This window comes from Loxodonta africana, chromosome 8 (genome assembly GCF_030014295.1).
Source record: "Loxodonta africana isolate mLoxAfr1 chromosome 8, mLoxAfr1.hap2, whole genome shotgun sequence".
Lineage (NCBI taxonomy): Eukaryota > Metazoa > Chordata > Mammalia > Proboscidea > Elephantidae > Loxodonta > Loxodonta africana.
Genome location: NC_087349.1, coordinates 44,339,766 through 44,359,082, shown reverse-complemented (window position 1 = coordinate 44,359,082; position 19,317 = coordinate 44,339,766). Strand labels below are relative to the sequence as shown.

General features: G+C 36.3%; 1 protein-coding gene across 13 annotated transcripts in view; it reads left to right on the top strand.

The window, feature by feature from the left end:
• KMT2E (lysine methyltransferase 2E (inactive)) overlaps positions 1 to 19,317 on the top strand; it is a 94,841-nt gene that overhangs the window by 13,310 nt on the left and 62,214 nt on the right. For 5 of the 13 annotated variants that reach the window (XM_064289873.1, XM_010587330.3, XM_010587329.3 and 2 more), the window contains exons 2-3: positions 8,345 to 8,417; positions 11,977 to 12,161. In XM_064289873.1, the coding sequence (XP_064145943.1) occupies positions 12,091 to 12,161 (71 nt within the window). In that variant the 5' untranslated portion in view covers positions 8,345 to 8,417; positions 11,977 to 12,090. Of the gene's footprint in view, positions 1 to 7,125; positions 7,158 to 8,344; positions 8,418 to 9,957; positions 10,762 to 11,263; positions 11,374 to 11,976; positions 12,162 to 19,317 lie in introns of all 13 variants that reach the window. The other 8 variants (XM_023544495.2, XM_023544497.2, XM_064289871.1 and 5 more) reach the window with 8 other exon arrangements.

The window sequence follows — 19,317 nt, the reverse complement described above, 5'->3', positions numbered from 1 at the left end:
ATTTGCCGTTTTCACCATTTTTAAGTGTACAGTTCAGTGGCATTAATCATATTCACCATGTTGAGCAACCGTCACCACTATCCATTTCCAAATGTTTTTTATCACCTCAAACAAGGCACCCTTGAAGTAAGAAATAATTCTCCATTTCCCTTCCCTCCAGCCCTTGGTCATCCACCACTAATAAATTTTTATTCTATGACTTTACCTATTCTTGGTATTTCGTAAAAGTGCAACCATACAATGTTTGTCCTTTTGTTTCTGACTAATTTCACTCAGCATAATGTTTTCATGGTTCGTCTATGCTGTAGACTTCTCAGCTTCATTTCTCTTTATGGTGAAATAATACTCCATTGAGCCCTGGTTGCACAGCAGTTAAATGCTTGGCTCCTAATGGAAAGGTCAGCGGTTCGAATTCACCAGCTGCTGTACGGGAGAAAGGTGTGGTGTTTTGCTTCCTTTAAAGATTTATACCCTTGAAAACCCCATGGGGGTAGTTCTATTCTGTCCTGTAGGGTTGCTATAAGTCAGAATAGACTGGAAGGCAATGGGTTTGGTGGGTATGGATATACCACGTTTTGTTTATCCATTTATCTGTTGATGGATACATGTTGTCTCCACCTTTTGGCTATTGTGAAAAATACTGCATAAACATGGGTGTGCAAGTTATCTGTTTGAGTCCCTGCTTTCCATTCTTTTGGGTATATATATACCTAGGAGTACAGTTGCTGGGCTGTATGGGAATTCTACGTTTAACTTTTTGAGGAACTGCCAAAATGTTTTCAACGGCAGCGGTACCATTTTACATTCCCACCAACAATGGATGAGGTTTCCAGTTTCTCCATGTCCTCACCAACGCTTGTCATTTTCCATTTTTCTGATAAAAACCTTCCAACTGTGTGTAAAGTGGTAGCCATGATTCATTTTTGAAGGTAAGGTGCACAGACCTTTTTTTCCAAGCTTCACCTCTCTAGTTGCAATACACTGGTCCTTTTCCAGGTTTTGTTTTTCCATTTATATTAATAAGAGGAAAAAATCGGCCTTTGAATACCCTAAGTCTTGGAGTTAAAGGACATGAGAAATGCTGTAAAAGTAAATGGTTTGAACATGGAACGTCTTTACATGTAGTTTTTTCTTTTTTTATTCATTTTGGCCCCTTGCTGATGTTAAAAAAAAAAAATGTTATAGGTTGTTAAATACATAGAAGTTAAGCTGCTCTAACATACTGGTTACCCTTTAGATTTAGGATTTCGTAGCAAATATTTTAAAAGCGTGTGAGATATTAAGAATACTTATCAGATAAAATGATAGAGCTGCTGTTCTTTATTTGAGTGTGCTCAGTGGTCAATAGTATAGGGATTGGAATTGGTTATAGTTGGATTGAATAATCTTCATATCATTACTTCTAAGAGGCAAGAGAGTAAACGTTAATAAATGAATATGTAAGTGTATTTACCTGTTTATTTACTTTGCACAGCAACTCTGCAAGGTAGATACTTTACCCATTTTTCAGGAGAGGTCTAGAGAGACGGGTATTTCTTAGGGTCATATAGCTGAAGAGTAGCTGAGCAAGAATTTGAATTCCAGTTTTTGGCTCCAAAATACTGTTTTTTTTTTTAAAGTATACCTTGTAAAGTAAGCCATTTAAAAAAATATACATAGCTTTCCATTGATCCTTGGGCACGGTAATGAGGACACACAAATCATTAATCAAAGACAGTTACTTAAGAAAACTATTCTAAGGTATCCTTGAATATATTGGATTGCCCTAGCTCATTTCAAGTGCCTTAAGAGCAGCTTAATTTTGTCCACTGCTGATTCCCCAACTCCTGTTATTCAGAACATAGTATATGCTCAGCAAATACACTGAATGAATTTGAGTTGATTTTGTTATCTTTTGAAGTAATAGAATAGTTGGCATAATCTGGAGGAAAATGCTTAAACAACACCAGAGATTTCTTCCTTTATTCAGAGATAAAACAAAAAAAAAACCAAACCCACTGCTGTCGAGTCGATTCCGACTCATAGCGACCCTATAGGACAGAGTAGAACTGCCCCATAGAGTTTCCAAGGAGCGCCTGGTGGATTTGAACTGCTGACCTCTTGGTTAGCAGCTGTAGCACTTAACCACTATGCCACCAGGGTTTCCATTCAGAGATAAGTTACTCAGAAATTTTATTTCCTTTGGTGACAAGCTAGAAGGGTTGTTGATTGTTGGAAATTTTTCAGATGATGATGCTCATCAGGATTTGGGTGGAAGTCATGGAGACTGAGGAAGAATGACTCTGAAACACTGGGGAGGTACAAGAAACTGAATATGATAGGAGTATGAAGGAAAGAATGATTAAAAGGCGAGCTGGAAAAATAAAAGTACTAAATAGGAAATGGAATGGAAGAGGTTGGGTGGTAATGAATCATTTTGAAGGTTTGTTTGATTTTTGAAGTGATGGCAGATATTTGAATAGATATTGTGTTGGTCATCCAGTGCTGCTATAACAAATACCCCAAGCGGATGGCTTTAACAAAGAGAAGTTTCTTCTCTCACAGTCCAGTAGGCTAGAAGTTCGAATTCAGGGTGCCAGCTCCAGGGGAAGGATCTGTCTCTCAGTTGGCTCTGGAGGAAGGTCCTTGTGATGCATCAGTCTTCCTTGGTCTGGGAGCATTTCAGCACAGGAACCTCAGGTCCAAAGGACACTCTCTGCTCCCAGTGCTGCATTCTTGGTGGTATCAGGTCCCCCGTCTCTCTGCTCGCTTCTTGTTTACTATATCTCTAAAGAGATTGGCTTAAGACACTATGTAGTAGACCTCATCAGTATAACTGGCACTAACCCATCTTGTTACATCATAGCAATAGGATGTTCAACACATAGGGAAATCACATCAGAAGATAAGATGGTAGACAATCATGCAATCATATAAGGGAATCGTGACCTAGCCAAGTTGCCAGATATTTTGGGGGAACACAGTTCAATCCATGACAGATATATATCGTGTAGATACCTGGGAATAGAAAATCAGACAGGAAAGAACGGTTAAATCTGAGATTGATGGGAGACATAATGGGGAAGACTGAGTCTTGGGGAACAACTGCATTTTTGGATAATAAATGAAAGAGAAACAATTAGAAAAAACAAGTTGTAGAAGGAGATCAATCACTAACATTTTTCAGTGGTGGTTTTTTTTTTTTTTTTAAGATTAATATTCATCTGAAGGTGGGAGATCATGAATGTGTTGAGAGAGAGGGAAAATGTGGTTTAATCAAGAATAATATAGGTCATATCTTAGGAGCCACCACAGAGCCAGGCATTGAGAGATAATGTATAAAGATCTCAGTTCTTGCTATAGGGTGAAGTGGATGATCTAGTTGTGGAAGATAAATAACTACCAGCTGTCCCAAAATAGCATTTGTCAAAATAGAAACAGTGAGATACATATATATGAAATGCATTCTTTGGAAAGTTAGGAAGGGAAGAGATTAATGTGGAACACGTTTATAGCTGGAACAGCCTTTTGAGATAATCTAGTCAGTTTTTTTTTTTTTTAAACAGATGAAACAGTCTTCTGGTGGTTGATCTACTAGAGATTTCAAAGCTAGTTTTGTGGCAGAGAGTTGGGAAGGCTTCAAGGAAGCGATGGTACTTAAATGATCCTTGCAGTTTTAATAAGATTTTTATTGAGGGTTTGGCAGCCAGTGTCACTAAACACTATGTATATTAATTGTTTAATGAGAAACTAGTTTGCGCTAAACAATATATTAATTGTGTAATGAGAAACTAATTTGCTCTGTAAACCTTCATCTGAAGCACAGTTAAGACAGTATTTTTATTAAGTGAGATGTATATAAAAGGGAAAGAAAAGTTGAAGGGGAATGAGCAAGAGTATGCCAACAATAGTAAAAGGAATATTAAAATAATTTATATATTGAAATAATTAGTATGGAACATAGTAACCTGAGATAATGTCACAATTAGGATTACTGTGAACTCCTATGCTTTTTTTGAATAGAACAAAGTCCTGATGAAACTAGTGACTCTTGAAATATATTCTGTAACGTTGTAAACAGTAGTTCTAAAATAGAGCAAGGGAGAGAATACCTTTTTAAATAAGATATCCAGGCTACATCCTAGACCTACTGAATCAGAATCTCTGAGGTGTGGCCTAGGGTTCTGTCATTTTTCAACACCCACCTCTATCCTGGTTGTAAAAAAAAATAATAGCAATTTGTGGATCTGTGTTTGGGAACCACTGGTTTGAAAGGTCAAGTTAAAATAGGGAGGGAAACTACTTAAAAAATTCTGGTTACTGAGGTCTGAGATGTAGACCATAGGATTAGGAAAAAAAAATTTCAATCCTATAGATTTGGATGCACATTGTTTTTAGAGAAGGAAAGAAGGGAAGGACTCAATTTCTCTATTGTGAAAGAAATTCAAACTAGTGGTAGATGAATGCTTAGTTAATCCTGGAGAGGGAGGATATTATTTTATTTGAGGTTAAAGAATGAGAGAATAAAATGTTTCCTACTGCCCTTAACTGGTGGCATAGTTATTTAAAGCCTAAGAAGGTAATAATGAACGAGCCTAATAGTGTCTAGGTTGAGTGAATGAAAGATAACTATATTTATTGCAAAGGAGCCCTGGTGGCACAGTGGTTAAAGCACTTGGCTGCTAATGAGAAGGTCACAGTTGGAACCCACCAGCTGCGGGTAAAAAGATGTGGCAGTCTGCTTCCATAAAGATTAACGGCCTCGCTGACCCTATTGGGCAGTTCTACTTTGTTCTGTAGGGTCACTATGAGTTGGAACAGTCTCGACAGCAGTGGGTTTGGTTTTTGGTGGGATATTTAAAGGAGCCCTGGTGCAGTGGTTAATACTTACAGGTTTTTTTTTTTTTTTTTTAATTAAAACACACTCTAATGCTACTTTTTGGAAAAGGGCATTCTTTTCTGCCCTTTGAACAAATAGGATTTACCAATGAAACAAGTTTTTCATGTCACATTTTGAGTGGGTAAGATTTTATTTTAGCCATTGAATTTCAAACTATTCTTCAGGAAGCCTTAGACTTTCCATGTAATAATAACTGTTAGGTGGGAGAATGTGTAGGCAGGTACATTCCCCCACCATCCTCTTTAACCACAGACAGCAAATACAAGGTACAAATAACCTACTGCACCCCTTGGCAGACATCACTAATCAGTTGTGGCATTTTCCTATTATATCTGGGTGTGGCCTCCTTAACAGAGCACTTCAAGTTGACAATAGCAATCATTGAAAAAGTATAGGAGATTTAAACTACTTATTTTCATAGAGCCAGGATAGACGCTTCGATTTCTGTGTAAGATTTCACATAGGAAATGTACTGCCAAGGCTTAAAAAACAAAAGCTTGAAGGCCATAATTTTAATGTCATTTTTTAAAGTTAATTCTTTTTATTTTGACACAATTTTAAGTTCACATGCAGTTTTAGAAATAATACAGAGTGTCTGTGTATTTTTATGTCCCTCAATGGTAACATCTTGCAAAATTGTAGTACAATATTATGACCAGGATATTGACACTGATAAAGTCTACCCATCTTATTCACATTTACTGCTTTACTTGTACTCATTTATGTGTGTCAGTGTGTGTTTATGTGTAGTTCTATGCAGTTTTATCACGTGTAGGTTCCTGTATCCATCACTACAGTCAAGGTATAGGATAACAGTTCTTGTTTGCTGTATCAGATTTATACATGCATTTTTTTAAAACATAGGTTTTAAAACTTTTACAAGGTTGCTCTTCTTGGTACTTTGATTCCAATATCAAATCTCTAATAAGCTAAAGATAAGGTAAACTGGAGTGGAAGTTAAGCCAGTATGGCGTTCCAAAAAATACTGACTTATTTGGGAAAGTGCCTTATCCTTCATTAGATAAGGATGGTTTGATGTTTACTGGGTGATCAGATCATGAACCTTGCCATTAGTTTATTCTTTAAATAGTCTAATCTTATCAGAGCAAATCCTGTTTTGACCAAAATTCCATAAAATTGATTTCAGGGTCAGAAACCAAATGCATTGCCATCGAGTTGATTCCAACTCACGGTGACTCCATGTGTTATAGGAAACTGCGTCATAGGGTTTCTTGGCTGTAATCTTTACAGAAACAGACTGTCGGCCATTCATTCTTCCTGTGTTCGAACTGCCAACCTTCATGTTAGTAGTCGAGTGCAAATTGTTTATGTCACTCAGGGATCTTACAGGGTCCAGGTTGCGTATTTATTTTACCATTACTCTGTACACAGAATTTCATCTGAAGAAAATAATTGAATAATCAGTGTGTTTGGAGTTTGTAATAAATTGATTTGGCCATTGAATTTTTAAATGAAATTGCACTTAACATATTCTCTGAACTTGCAGTACAGCACAGATGCATCCTTTCTTCTTTACTGACAAGAGTGGACTTGGGAGTAAAGCAGAAACTTTTAATTGTTAGACTTTGACAAATATAATTGGTGGGAATTGTTCCCCAATATCCATCTTTTAAGAACTTTTCCCAAGTATTTAATTCCTAAGAATTTTACCTGGTAATAATAGCTAACACTTAACTAAGTGCTACACACAATCTTTGAAACAATTCAGAAATATATTCTGAATGATTACTCCTATTTACAGATGAGGAAACTAAGCCTCCTAGAGAATAAAAAAAAAGAGTAAGTAGCTATTATTAATAGCTGCTTGTAGTAAGTGGTAGTGTGTGACTGCTGAAGCATTGCTATTTTGATACCGAATTTAATAGTAACAATTGGTTGGTATTGTACTAAAAATGTTACAGTGAAGCTATTAAAACCCTCTAACAGAACCATAAAATGTCCCCTTTTGAGAGGGATGGTTGTCAGTTATTTATCCTTAACTGTAAATTCTAGATTAATTACTTTACCAGTCACCTGGCAAATTTTAATTTCAGACAAATAAATATGTTGGCTCTGGAATCAACGCTGTTAGAGTTGAAATCCTGACTGCTATTTATAGCTATGGAACTTTGGCAAGTTTAAACCATCTGTAAAATGAAGATGATAATTGTACCTAGCTTATAGTCTTGTTGTGAGGATTAAACATTGGAAGCACTCAGTAATATATGCTGTCATTCTTATTATAGCCACTGGTTGGAGAGGTTTGCGTATCAGTCAGGTAAGTGTTCATGGAACACTGTCTGATATTAATACTAACCTTATTGGAGAACTATATAACTTATTCTGTTGTCAGATTTTTTTTTTAGGTTTTAAGAGTCAGATATTCTGTTGTTTTCATTATCAGGAAAAATCTGTTAATAGACTTGTGATTATAAGATGTAAACGGTAAGATCATCAGTCAGACCAACCTCCATTTACAGTTGAGCCTGGAGCAATGAAATGGACGCTCAGCGGGAGAAAAATCTGGCCTTCTGCTTCTGGAAAGATTACAGCCTCAGAAACCCTATGAGGCAGTTCTCAGTAAAACGAGGTCGCTGTGAGTCCAGATCGACTCAGTGGCACCCAACAACAACAGCTTAAGAGTGGATCTTGATCAAGCAGTATTCTTTTTGTTACAGCTTAGTCAACTGCTGTAAATTGGAAATCTTAAATTATAATGAGGGTAGTTTAATTTCTACTTTATAAGGGAATCTTGGGTGCGTGGTCTTTCACAATTTCAAGTTTATTTCATTTCCATTAGGAATTCAGCCAAAAATTCACTTGCTTATTCTTTAAGTGATATATCATACAAAATATAACCATTAATTTAATTTTAAATGTTTATTGAGCACTATGTAAGGTGCTTATAAATGACAGATGGATAACAATAAATGGCTCTTTCCTCAGAGGTTATATGTGATCAGTGCCTTTTATTTGTAGTTTCAGAAAAATTTTTTTCATATTTTCTTCCTTTTGTATGTCATATTCGTCTTTTCAGTGGTATTTTTGTTTACTTTTTAACATGGTTTTAAAAGCAGCCTCTACCACTTTTTCTGATAGACGTTTCTACTTTAGCTGCTTTTCCTTGTCTTTTATCTCATTTTTCCTTCTTTAGGGTTCTTTGGTTTGATTTTTGGACTTTTGTGTGTATCTGATACTGTTGTCTTTGCTTTACCAAATTTGCTTTTAATATCATGGTTTCCCAGTTTCTTTTCAGTTTGATTTGGTATTTACCCTTGATTGTTGCCTTTACATGTGCCTACATTCATTTGTGTAAAAAGCGAGGAATAATTTTCTCCTTGTAAGAATTAGCTGTTGTCTTTGTGGGAATCCCTTTGGTTTTAGTTACTGTATTAGTCAGAAGTACCTGTAACTTTATGTCACTTGAAAAATAGCTCAATACTCCTATGTTCACTTGGTTTCTAGGTCTGTTGTGGATAGCAGGTTTTGTGAAGACATTTATTCTTTCTTGGACCTCAGATTTACCAGACATCTCATGGTATTTCCTTTTATATTATTTCTTTAATGGCTGACATTCTCAATGTATTTTGTGTATTATTTTACTTGCTAGTTGGATGACCAGTTTTGTGATTCACATATAAGATGTGAAAGCTTTGTAGTAATTGTTTGGATTGTGTTGAATTTACTTTTCCCCCTTTATATATACCTGGGTTATAAGCTCACATCTTTTCTGCTTACTATGTTGGCTTCCCCTGCCCTGGCTTTTTTAAGACAATGATTTGACCCTAATGAATTTATGATTTTATTAAGTCCTGACTGGATTTTTAAGCAGGGTGAGCTTTCTGGCCATAGAGCTTTTTGGTATTAATGAATGTAGTGAAATATTTGCCATCTTATAGTCTAAATAGATACAATCTTTTATCATCTGACCTCTTGTGAGTAAATTCTGGGATCTTCCCTGTTGAATCAAATTTGGAGTTTAGCTCTGTTTTAGATGTCATGATGTATCTTCATCCTGGTGATTAAGATTTTGTGTTTTTAGAGCAATGCCTTTCTGGAGAAAATGCCATTAGTTGTTTTTAAGGCACTTAATTGTATAGGTTGGCAACTCATTTGGTTGATGAGGCCAGGGCTACAGTTTCATCCCAGGTGCTCCAATACATTCCCTAGTCATTTGTAGAGTGCTTGTTACATTCCAGACACTGCATGGTTTGGACAGTAATTGCACAAATTCAACAATTGTCCAAGATGGGCAAGCCCTTCACAGCTATTTAGAAACAGCTCAGTGTTTACTGATAATTGTAAATTTTATGAAAAGGACACATTATTAAATGTATACCCACACAGATTCTCTTAGATTGGAAATATTACTGCATTTACCTAAAAGAATACAGGATAACTTTGTTTTCCAGTTTCTGCCTCAAGTAAACAAGTGTACAATTAAATATCTAAGAACACATACCTAACATATAAAACTTCAAATGAGCCTTCCCTACATATAAAACTTCAAATAAGCTTTCCCTAAAGATAAACTGAGCTGAAGAAAACTTCTGTTTAGATGCTACCAAAAGGAAGAGAATCTTTTTAAAAATACTGCAATCGTTAACTTGTTGTTAGGTCCAGGTCTTCAGCATTTTAAGGAAACACGGAATGATATAACATTTGAATAGAACAGACTTGCAGTTTTTGTACGTTGCTTGCATTTTGCCATTTGGAAATTTTCTAGTGCTTTGCAGGCTTAATAAGGCTTTTATGAAGTAACTCTAATGTGGTTACAGGTATAGATAGAAAAGGTAGGGCAACTTTTCCTGTTTTTCGCCTTGCTCTAATTGTCTTTGGGGGAGTATTTTAATTTAGTGGAGCAGTGTAAAAACATGGCAAGTAAAGAACCATAATTGCTTTCTTTTTAAAAGCTATTAGAGGACTCTCTTTGAGAGCTAGAGTTTTTTTTCTGTCCGTGTATTTTCTGTGATGAAATAAGAGCAACTTTTGATATGTAGCTACCACTTATTGATTGCTAATTGTGTATAGCAGTGTATGAAATGCTTTATGTTCATTATTTCATTTTTTTTCCGCAGGAGTCCTATGAAAATCCCTTTTTTATAAACAATGAGATTAATGCTTAAAAATGCTTAGAGAGGTTAAAATAACTTGCCTACCTCCCAGATCTAGTAAGTGGTGGAGGCAAGATCCAAAGCTTATGCTTTAACCTTTAGGTGCAGTTGCCTACTGTTGTAATTTAATACAGTAAGAATACAATAACGGTAACTTGTAATTTAATAGCTCTCTTCAGTTACACATGTTTTAAAAGTAAAGGCTAGTGTTTTTTGAGTGCTTAAGCCATTATTGCCCCCATTTAGTATTTTTTCCCTTATAAGGTATGATTTCATAATCTGTGTCATTTGTGAAATAGATAAAAATTAACCGGAGTAGGTAATTTCAAGCTTACTTTAAAAAATTAAAGATAAATACAAGAGCTACTATTTGAAGAAATACTGCTATTGAAGTATTTTGAGTAAAACATTATAGGGACAGGGGACAATTTTGACTGTTGACTCTAGCCCATTTTATAAGATTATCTGTATCTGTTTTCTTCCTGATTGATTCTTTATCGTTGTTGAAAAGGCTTCAAGTTGATTATTTCACAACCAATACATATAGCAAGTGTTATTTAGTGAGTTTGGAATCCCTGGGTGGCGCAAATGGTTAAGCGCTCAACTACTAGCTGAAACCCATCCAGAGGTGCCTCAGAAGACAGGCCTGGTGATATGCTGCTGAAAGTCCGCAGTCTTGAAAACCGGACTGAGCGGTTCCATTCTGCACACATGGGGTTGCCGTGAATCAAAATTGGCTTGATGGCAACTAAAAACAACAAGAATACAGTGAGTTTAAATTAGAAAAATTGATGCTGGAGCTGAATATATTTTAGTTTCTATAGTAAGTTTATCTAAAAAACTCTTTAGGCTTACTAGTTTTCCCTACTAACTAATTGTCTGTATTAGGGAGTGTTAACCTTAGTGAGTTAATACTAACTGAAGAAATAAAAAACCCCTCCAATATAATTTATTTATGTAGTATGAAAAATGACAACCACTGTAAAATAATTGACTGATTACAAATAGTTTATTTTTTTCATTACATGTATAAGCAGTAGAGTGGACTTTGGTTCAAATCTTGATTTCATATCTTAAGCTGAGGAAACTTTGTTATTTATCCTTTCTTGGTTTTGTATTCCTCAAGGTAAAATGGAGATACCTACCACAGAGTTGCTTACAACCGTATTTTTATGCATATAAAGTGCACCTTCTATGTTTGTTTGCCAACTGCACCCTCACCCTGTGAGGTATTTTCATAAGCATGCTATGCTGATTTTTTTTTTTACAGCAACATGTAGAAGATGAATGGCATGGTGGCATTTATGGAAATACCTCGTTGTGGGGGGCACCATTGGCAAACCACCATAGAAGGTGCCATGTTATTTGCATAAAAATACAGTAAGTAGATCATCAATGTAAAAAGCTTTGTATGATGCTTAGTCTACAGTAAGTATTCAACATTTATTAGATGGTGTATTGGAAACCCTGGGGGTGTAGTGGTTGGTTAAGTGCTACAGCTGCTAACCAAAAGGTCAGTAGTTTGAATCTACCAGGCGCTCCTTGGAAACTGTGGGGCAGCTCTGCTCTGTCCTATAGGGTCGCTACGAGTTGGAATCAAGTTGTTGGCAATGGTTATGTTGGTAGATCACTGAACCAAGAAGGCTTGTTTTTGGATACTACTGTAGTGACATTCTATTTATCTTTCAAAATAGTAATTGTTGGTTCTTCACTAAGCAGTATCTCTTAATAGTCCTTCATGTGGCATACTAAATTCATTCCTTAAGATTATGATTCAGGAACTTCAGAAACTTTTCTTTTGATCATAGTCACATAACTTAATTCTAGAAAAAAGAGAAGCCACCTGAGACAATTCTGACTTATATTGAGATTTTAATAAAGAAAGCTTTCTTATGTATTTTATTTTTTATTCTTATAGTGTGGCTGTTGCAAGAAATATGAAGGTGTTTCTTAACTGTTTTGTTCCCTTTTTCTTTTAAACAGGGTTTGTGGATGCACTTAGATGTTTGCAATGAGCACTGTGGCTGGCATGCCCCAGTGTTTTGGATACCAATGCATAGGACTCCATAGTAATCGAATTTACCAGAGGCGAACGTCATGAGCATAGTCATCCCATTGGGAGTTGATACAGCAGAAACGTCATACTTGGAAATGGCTGCAGGCTCAGAGTAAGTATTTAAAAGTATTTTGGATAGGGAAAGTCAGAGTATTTTAAACAATTATTTTAGCATAACCAAGTAGTGCTTAATTTACGTTTATATTTTTCCTCATTTTAAACTCTGGCTGAAATGTCAGAGATTTAGAATTTCTTTAACTAAAACTACTTTTATAAATAACTGTTTTGAGCCAAAATGCCTTATGTTTTAAAAATTCATTTTGTTTTTGCCGTTTGCTAGTTGTTGGCATCACAAATCAAGATAGTAGGTCTCTTGTTTGCCTTTTTTTTTTTTTTCTTAAGATAATGTCATGTTTATGTTGGAAAAGTAATTGGTTTTAAATTTAAATCTTGACTAACTTGAAAAAATTGTAAAACTGATTTAAACATGGGGTTTGATTTTTTTAAAATAGAGTTGAGTTGAAAACAATTCAAGCCATTTTTAAATGAGAGAAAAGGAGTATTTCCTCTTGGGGGTGACTGTTGTGATAACTTGCTTTTATGGGACTTATTTCTGATGGACTTCGTGAAAGGTTCTTTCCTTTGGTCCAGACTATTTGGTCCAAATGATTATTTGGATAACCAAAACCAAACCCGTTGCCATTGAGTCGATTCCGACTCATAGTGACTCTATAGGACAGAGTAGAACTGCCGCATAGAGTTTCCAAGGAGTGCCTGGTGGATTCGAACTGCCAACCTTTTGGTTGGCAGCCATAGCACTTAACCACTATGCCACCAGGGTTTCTAATTATCTGGATAGATTTCATTATTCTTTGTTTTTGTATAACCAGCCACTTAACACTAAGTTATTGCTGTGGAGATAGTTTGCTTGTTTGTTTTTGGAAATTGCAAGAGGTTGAGTTGACAGTGCTGGCAGATGATGATGGAAAGATTCGCATGTTCTCTGGTTCAGTATATTGGTGTATTGTGCTTAATGGGATTCTGTATCAGCCAGAAAGCAGAGCTTAATGGAATCTATTTTTTTTTAATTGATTCATTTAAGGATTCCTGACTCTCTGCTAGGTAGAAAGCAGTAAAATGCTATTATTGTTCCTCCTCCTGTTGCTATTTCGAGGGGTCTGGAAGTGCTTTCACCAGTCCTGCTTCTGCCATCAGCCAAGACCCAGAGATGCTCTGTAATACTCTATATACTAATATCCTACAGCCTGTTTAACTGTATGAGTATTGTAATATCATTTTAAAAAACTAGTACTTTTTTTGCAGTATGTATAAGTAATTTTTGTTGTGAAATAATAGATTCCCAAAGTACTCTTCTGACAGTTGACTGCCATTCATCTTGCCCTTATCAAATAGAGGTTGTTGTTAGGTGCCCTCGAGCTGGTTCGGACTCATAGCGACCCTGTGTATCACAGAACAAAACTCCGCCCGGTCCTGTGCCGCGCTCACCATCGTTGTTATGCTTGAGCCCATTTTTGCAGCCACTGTGTCAGTCCATTTCGCTGAGGGTCTTCCTCTTTTCCACTAACGCTGTACTTTACCAAGCATGATGTCCTTCTCCAGGGACTGTTCCCTCCTGACATGTCCAAAGTATGTAAAACTCAGTCTCGCCATCCTTGCTTCTAAGGAGCATTCTGGTTGTATTTTGTCCAAGACAGATTTGTTCCTTCTTTTGGCAGTCCATGGTATATTCAGTATTCTTTGCCAACACCACAATGCAAAGGCATCAGCTCTTCTTCGGTCTTCCTTATTGATTGTCCAGCTTTCGCATGCATATGATGCGATTGAAAATACCATGGCTTAGGTCAGGTGCACCTTAGTCCTCAAGGTGACATCTTTGCTTTTCAGCACTTTAAAGAGGTCCTTTGCAGCAGATTTCCCCAATGCAATGTGTCTTTTGATTTCCTGACTGCTGCTTGTGTGGGTGTTGATTATGGATCCAGGTAAAATGAAATCCTTGGCAACTTCAGTCTTTTTTCTCTTTATCATGATGTTACTTATTGGTCCATTTGTGAGGATTTTTGTTTTATGTTGAGGTGTAATCCATACAGAAGGCAGTGGTCTTTGATCTTCATTAGTAAGTGCTTCAAGTCCTCTTCACTCAGCAAGCAAGGTTGTGTCATCTGCATAACTCAGGTTGTTAATGGATCCTCCTCCAATCCTGATGTCCCTTTCTTCTTCATATAGCCCAGCTTCTTGGATTATTTGCTCAGCATACAGATTGAATAGGTATGGTGAAAGGATCAAGTAGGGGTACTGCTAAGGAAAGAAAGAAGCCTGGAAGCAGGATTTGAGAGGCAGAGGGGTTCCAAGTCTAAAGTTCTAGCCTCTGTTTATTTTTAGCTTCATGAAAGTCAAAGAGAAAAAAATGGCTACAAGGGTAAGATAATGAACAGTAAACGTGCTCTTCACAGTGTTATTTGCTTTTTTCTAATTCCACGTTTCCCACTCCCCCTCAGCCCTGGATAACCACTAATATCTTATCTGGATGAATTCACCTATTCTAGACATATCTTATAAGTGAGACAGTACAATATTTGTATTTTTATGTCTGACTCATTTCACTCAGCATGTTTCAGGGTTCATCCATGTGGTGGCATGTATCAGAACTTCATTTCTTTTTGTGGCTGTGATGCAGTGGTTAAAGCACTCAGCTGCTAACCAAAAGGTGGTGGTTCAGATACACCAGTTTTTCTGTAGGAGAAAGATGTGGCAACCTGCTTCCATAAAGATTTCTGCCTTGGAAGTCCTGTGGGGCAGTTCTACCCTGTCCTATAGGGTCACTATGAGTAGGAATGGACTCAGTGGCAGTGAGTTTGGTTTTTGGCATGTGTATACCACTTTTTTTTTTTAATTATTCATCTGTTGAACATTTTTTCTATTGTGTTAAAATATATTTAACATAAAATTTGCAATGTTAACTGTTCGTAAGTGTACAATTCAGTGGCATTAATTATATTCGTAATATTGTACAGCCATCACCGTTGGTTTCCAAAACTTTTATTACCCCAAACAGAAACTCTGTAGCAGTTAAGCATTAGTTCCCCATTTCTGTCCCGATTACATTCCCCTTCTTCCTAGCCCACTGTTCTTAATATGAAGCATCTGATAGATGAAAATTCAAATCTGACAATAGTGCTAGGCATTTGTTGGTAGTAATCAAAGGTTCTTTGCTTGCTAAAAATATTTAGCCTAGCAGTCTTTTTTGTGTGTGTGTGTGGTAAATATGTATGTAACAGAACATTTATCGTTTTGACATTCTTCACATGTACAGTTCAGTGACACTAACGTTGTTTGTCATGTTGTTCAACTCATTTTCTCTGTTCTCATATTTTTCTGTCACCCTTAAAAGCAGCTCAGTATTCTCTTAAGCGTTGAGTCTTTTTTTTTTTAATTTCAGTAGCTTTTTTAAGTAATTAATACAGAATGTAATTTATGAAAATGTTATTTGTATACTAGATAGGAATTTTTCTGGTATACACAGTAAGTTACACCTGTGCCTTGTTTGTATGTATAGTACGTGTACCCTAAGGCAATTCACAAACAGAACTGAAACCACATATTAATTATACAGTTAAAGGGAACAAATAATATATTGAAAAAGGGCAGTAGAGGGGTAGCATACCTGCCTATTTTTTTTATTAAATGCATTTATAGAGTATGTCTGATTTATATTATGAAGCCAAATCTTTTTCTGGTACAAATACTGTCATTTTTATTAGGGGAAAATGATTCGGTTTTAGGCAGTTAACAGAATAATTATCTTTTAGGAAAACACTCCTGGTTCAGGATATGATTTTTTTCTTTTCCACATACAGGTGTATGTCCCTTAGGCATAGTTTTCTCCCATTAAGTGGATGCAGAAAATATAGCTGGTGTTGATTTTATTATGGTATGACAGTCAGAATTTCTGTGGTTTAATTTTCAAACTTTTAAATGATCTTTTTTAATATAAAACCTAAAAGCTTAGAAAGACCCTTAAGTCACACTTTTTCTGCTCCCCACAGAAACATAAAGCTTTTGGAATTAAAAACTTTAGTATTTATGATTAACATGTTGCTTTTTTTTTTTTTTTAAATGCATAGTTGTATAAGATGCAGGTTTTACCCTCCTGTAAATCTATAATTATTTCAGTATGCAAAGTTTAAAAAAAAAAGAGAATTGCATTTTATTGTACTTATGTGGCTAATATGAAGAAGCCCTGGTGGAGCAGTGGCTGAACCACTTGACTGCTAACCGAAAGGTTTGCGGGTTGGAACCCACCAGCTGCTCTGTGGTCTGCTTCTGTAAAGATTTACAGCCTTGGAAACCCTGTGGGACAGTTCTACTGTGTCCCATAAGGTTGCTGTGAGTTGGAATCAACTCGATGGCAGTAGGTTTGGTTTGGTTTTTTATGTGAATATATAATGTTGTTAGTTATGTATTAGTTTAGCTATTTAAAAAAAAGCTATAAAAGACAACTTTTTAGATCATTTAGAGTTTATCTAGTCTAACCATAGCATTTTATAGATAAGAAATTGAAGATCTAGTTCAGGATCTATGAGGAAACGATTTGATAAACTCTAGTCCAGTATTTCCATTCCCAGCAACATTTGCTTTTAGATTACTGTATTTCTAAAATAAAACTCATTCCCACCAAGTCCAGCTCATTTTTGTTACCTTTTTTTTTTTTTTTTTTTTCTTTTTATCACTAACTTTTGCTCATCTTGGATTTGATTTGCCTTTCCTTCAGGGTAGGGGTCATCTTGTGTTTCATTTCTTCCCTTTCTCCCATTACCTTGCCTAGAGTTGACACTCCCTAAATGTTTGAACTAAAAAGAATAGTTTTAAAGTACTTCAGAAATAACTATAAGTTAGAGATACCTGATTTAGTAAGAAGAATAAAATTTTGTTTCATTAGCCTCAGTTTCTTAAAGCAGTTGTGTGCATTCTACAGTCAGATTTAATGAAAGATGTCTTATTTAAAAATAACTTTTAAACTATATGTAAAAATGTAGGCGTTGATAAATAGAAACTGTTGGAGCCAACTGCTATAGTGGGGACTCTCCAGGGTACTCTAAGAATTGTGTATTAGCCACTCCTGAATCTTAGCAGTAAGAATTTATCTGCATAGTGTTTGTCCCTAGATCTGAAAAATATTGATCACAATACACAGGTTAACATAGTGACTGACCGATTTTCTCACAAGCACCTGGCATAATCCTTGGTACAATAAAAAAATGTGGAAAAGTAAAAATATATTTTAAGGGAAAATTGAGCTAGATATAAATAACGATTTTTTTAAACCTGATTAGCAAAATGACCATCACCATAATAATCAGAGGAGCCCTGGTGGCGCAGTGGTTAAGAGCTGGGCTGCTAACCAAAAAGTCAGCACTTTGAATCCATGAGCCTTGGAAACCCTATGGGGCAGGTCTACCCTACCCTGTAGGGTCACTAACGGTTGGAATCGACTCCACGGCAATGGGTTTTGGAAGTAATTGGGAGACAACAAATTTTTACCAGGATGCTGTATCCGTGGTTTTTTGATTAACCGCATGTCCATAAATGTTGGGTGCTACTAGTAGACCTCTTGCTTAGCTTAATTTTTTATGACAAGACTGACAATCCAAGATGAAGTACCTTTTTTTTTTTTTAAATTAGATGAAGTACTTTTTTTTTTTTTTTTAATTGCGTTTTAGCTGAAAGTTTACAGCTCAGGCTAATTTCTCATACAAAAATTTATACACATATTGTTTTGTGACATTAATTGCAGTCCCCACAATGTGACAGCACACTCCCCTTTTCCACCTTGGGTTCCCTGTGTCCATTTGACCAGTTCCTGTCCCTTCCTGCCCTCTCATCCTGCCTCTGGACAGGAGCCGCCCATTTGGTCTTGTGTGTCTGATTGAACTAAAAGGAGCACATTCCTCACGTGTATTATTTTTTGTTTTATAGTCCTGTGTAATCTTTGTCTGAAGAGTGGGCTTTGGGAATGGTTTCGGTTCTCGTTTAACAGAGTGTCCGGGGGCCATAGTTTCGGAGGTTCCTCCAGTCTCAGACCATTAAGTCTGGTCTTTTTGTGTGAATTTGAATTCTGTTCCACACTTTTCTCCCGCTCCGTCCAGGACTATCTGTTGTGTTCCCTATCAGGGTGGTCGTTGGTGGTAGCTGGGCACCATCTAGTTCTTCGGGTCTCAGGCTGGTGGAGTCTCTGGTTCATGTGATCTTTAGTCTCTTGGGCAAATATTTCCCTTGTGTCTTTGGTTTTCTTCATTCTCCTTTGCTCCAGGTAGGATGGGACCGATTGATGCATCTTAGATGGCCGCTCGCAAGCTTTTATGATCTCAGACACCACTCACCAAAGTGGGATGCAGGACGTTTTCTTTAATAAACTTTGTTATGCCAGTTGACCTAGATGTCCCCGGAAACTATGGGCCCCAGCCCCAGTTACTCTATCCCTCAAAGTGTTCGGATGTGTCCAGGAAAATTCTTAGCTTTTGAGATGAAGCACCTTTTGGATCATCATTTCTAAGCACTGACTGTGAGGAGAATGTTTTGCCAGAGGTTAGGGTTACAAAAGTGAAGTATAAAATTTTATCCCTACTCTTAGACACATGAGACTATGTGGGCAGCTCCTGTCTGGAGGGGAGATGACGAGGCAGAGGGGGACAAAAGCTGGCTGAGTGGACATGGAAATAGATGGTAGAGAGGAGTGTGCTGTCTCATTAGGGGGAGAGCAACTGGAGTATATACCCAAAAACCCGGGAGTATATAGCAAGGTGTATATAAATTTTTGTATGAGAGACTGACTTGATTTGTAAGCTTTCCCTTAAAGCACAATAAAACGTAAAAAAAAAAAAATTTTTTTTATCCCTACTCTTAAGGAAATTATAATCCATTGGAAAGTCAAAACTCTAAATCAGCACTGTCCAATAGAAATAAAATGTGAGCCATGTATATAATTTTAAATTTTTTAGTAGCCACATTAAAAAGGTTAAAAAAGGTGAAATTAGTTTTTGTTACATAATTTACTTAACTGAATACCTAAAATATTATTTTAACGGATAATTTAAAAATTAAAAATTATTAATGAGATATTTTATGTTCCTTTTTTAATACTAATAAGTTTGAAAGCTGGTATGTATTTTGCATTTTCAGCATATTTCCGCACAGACTAGCCATACTTTAAGTGCTGAGTACCACATGTGGCTCTTGGCTGTTGTATTGGA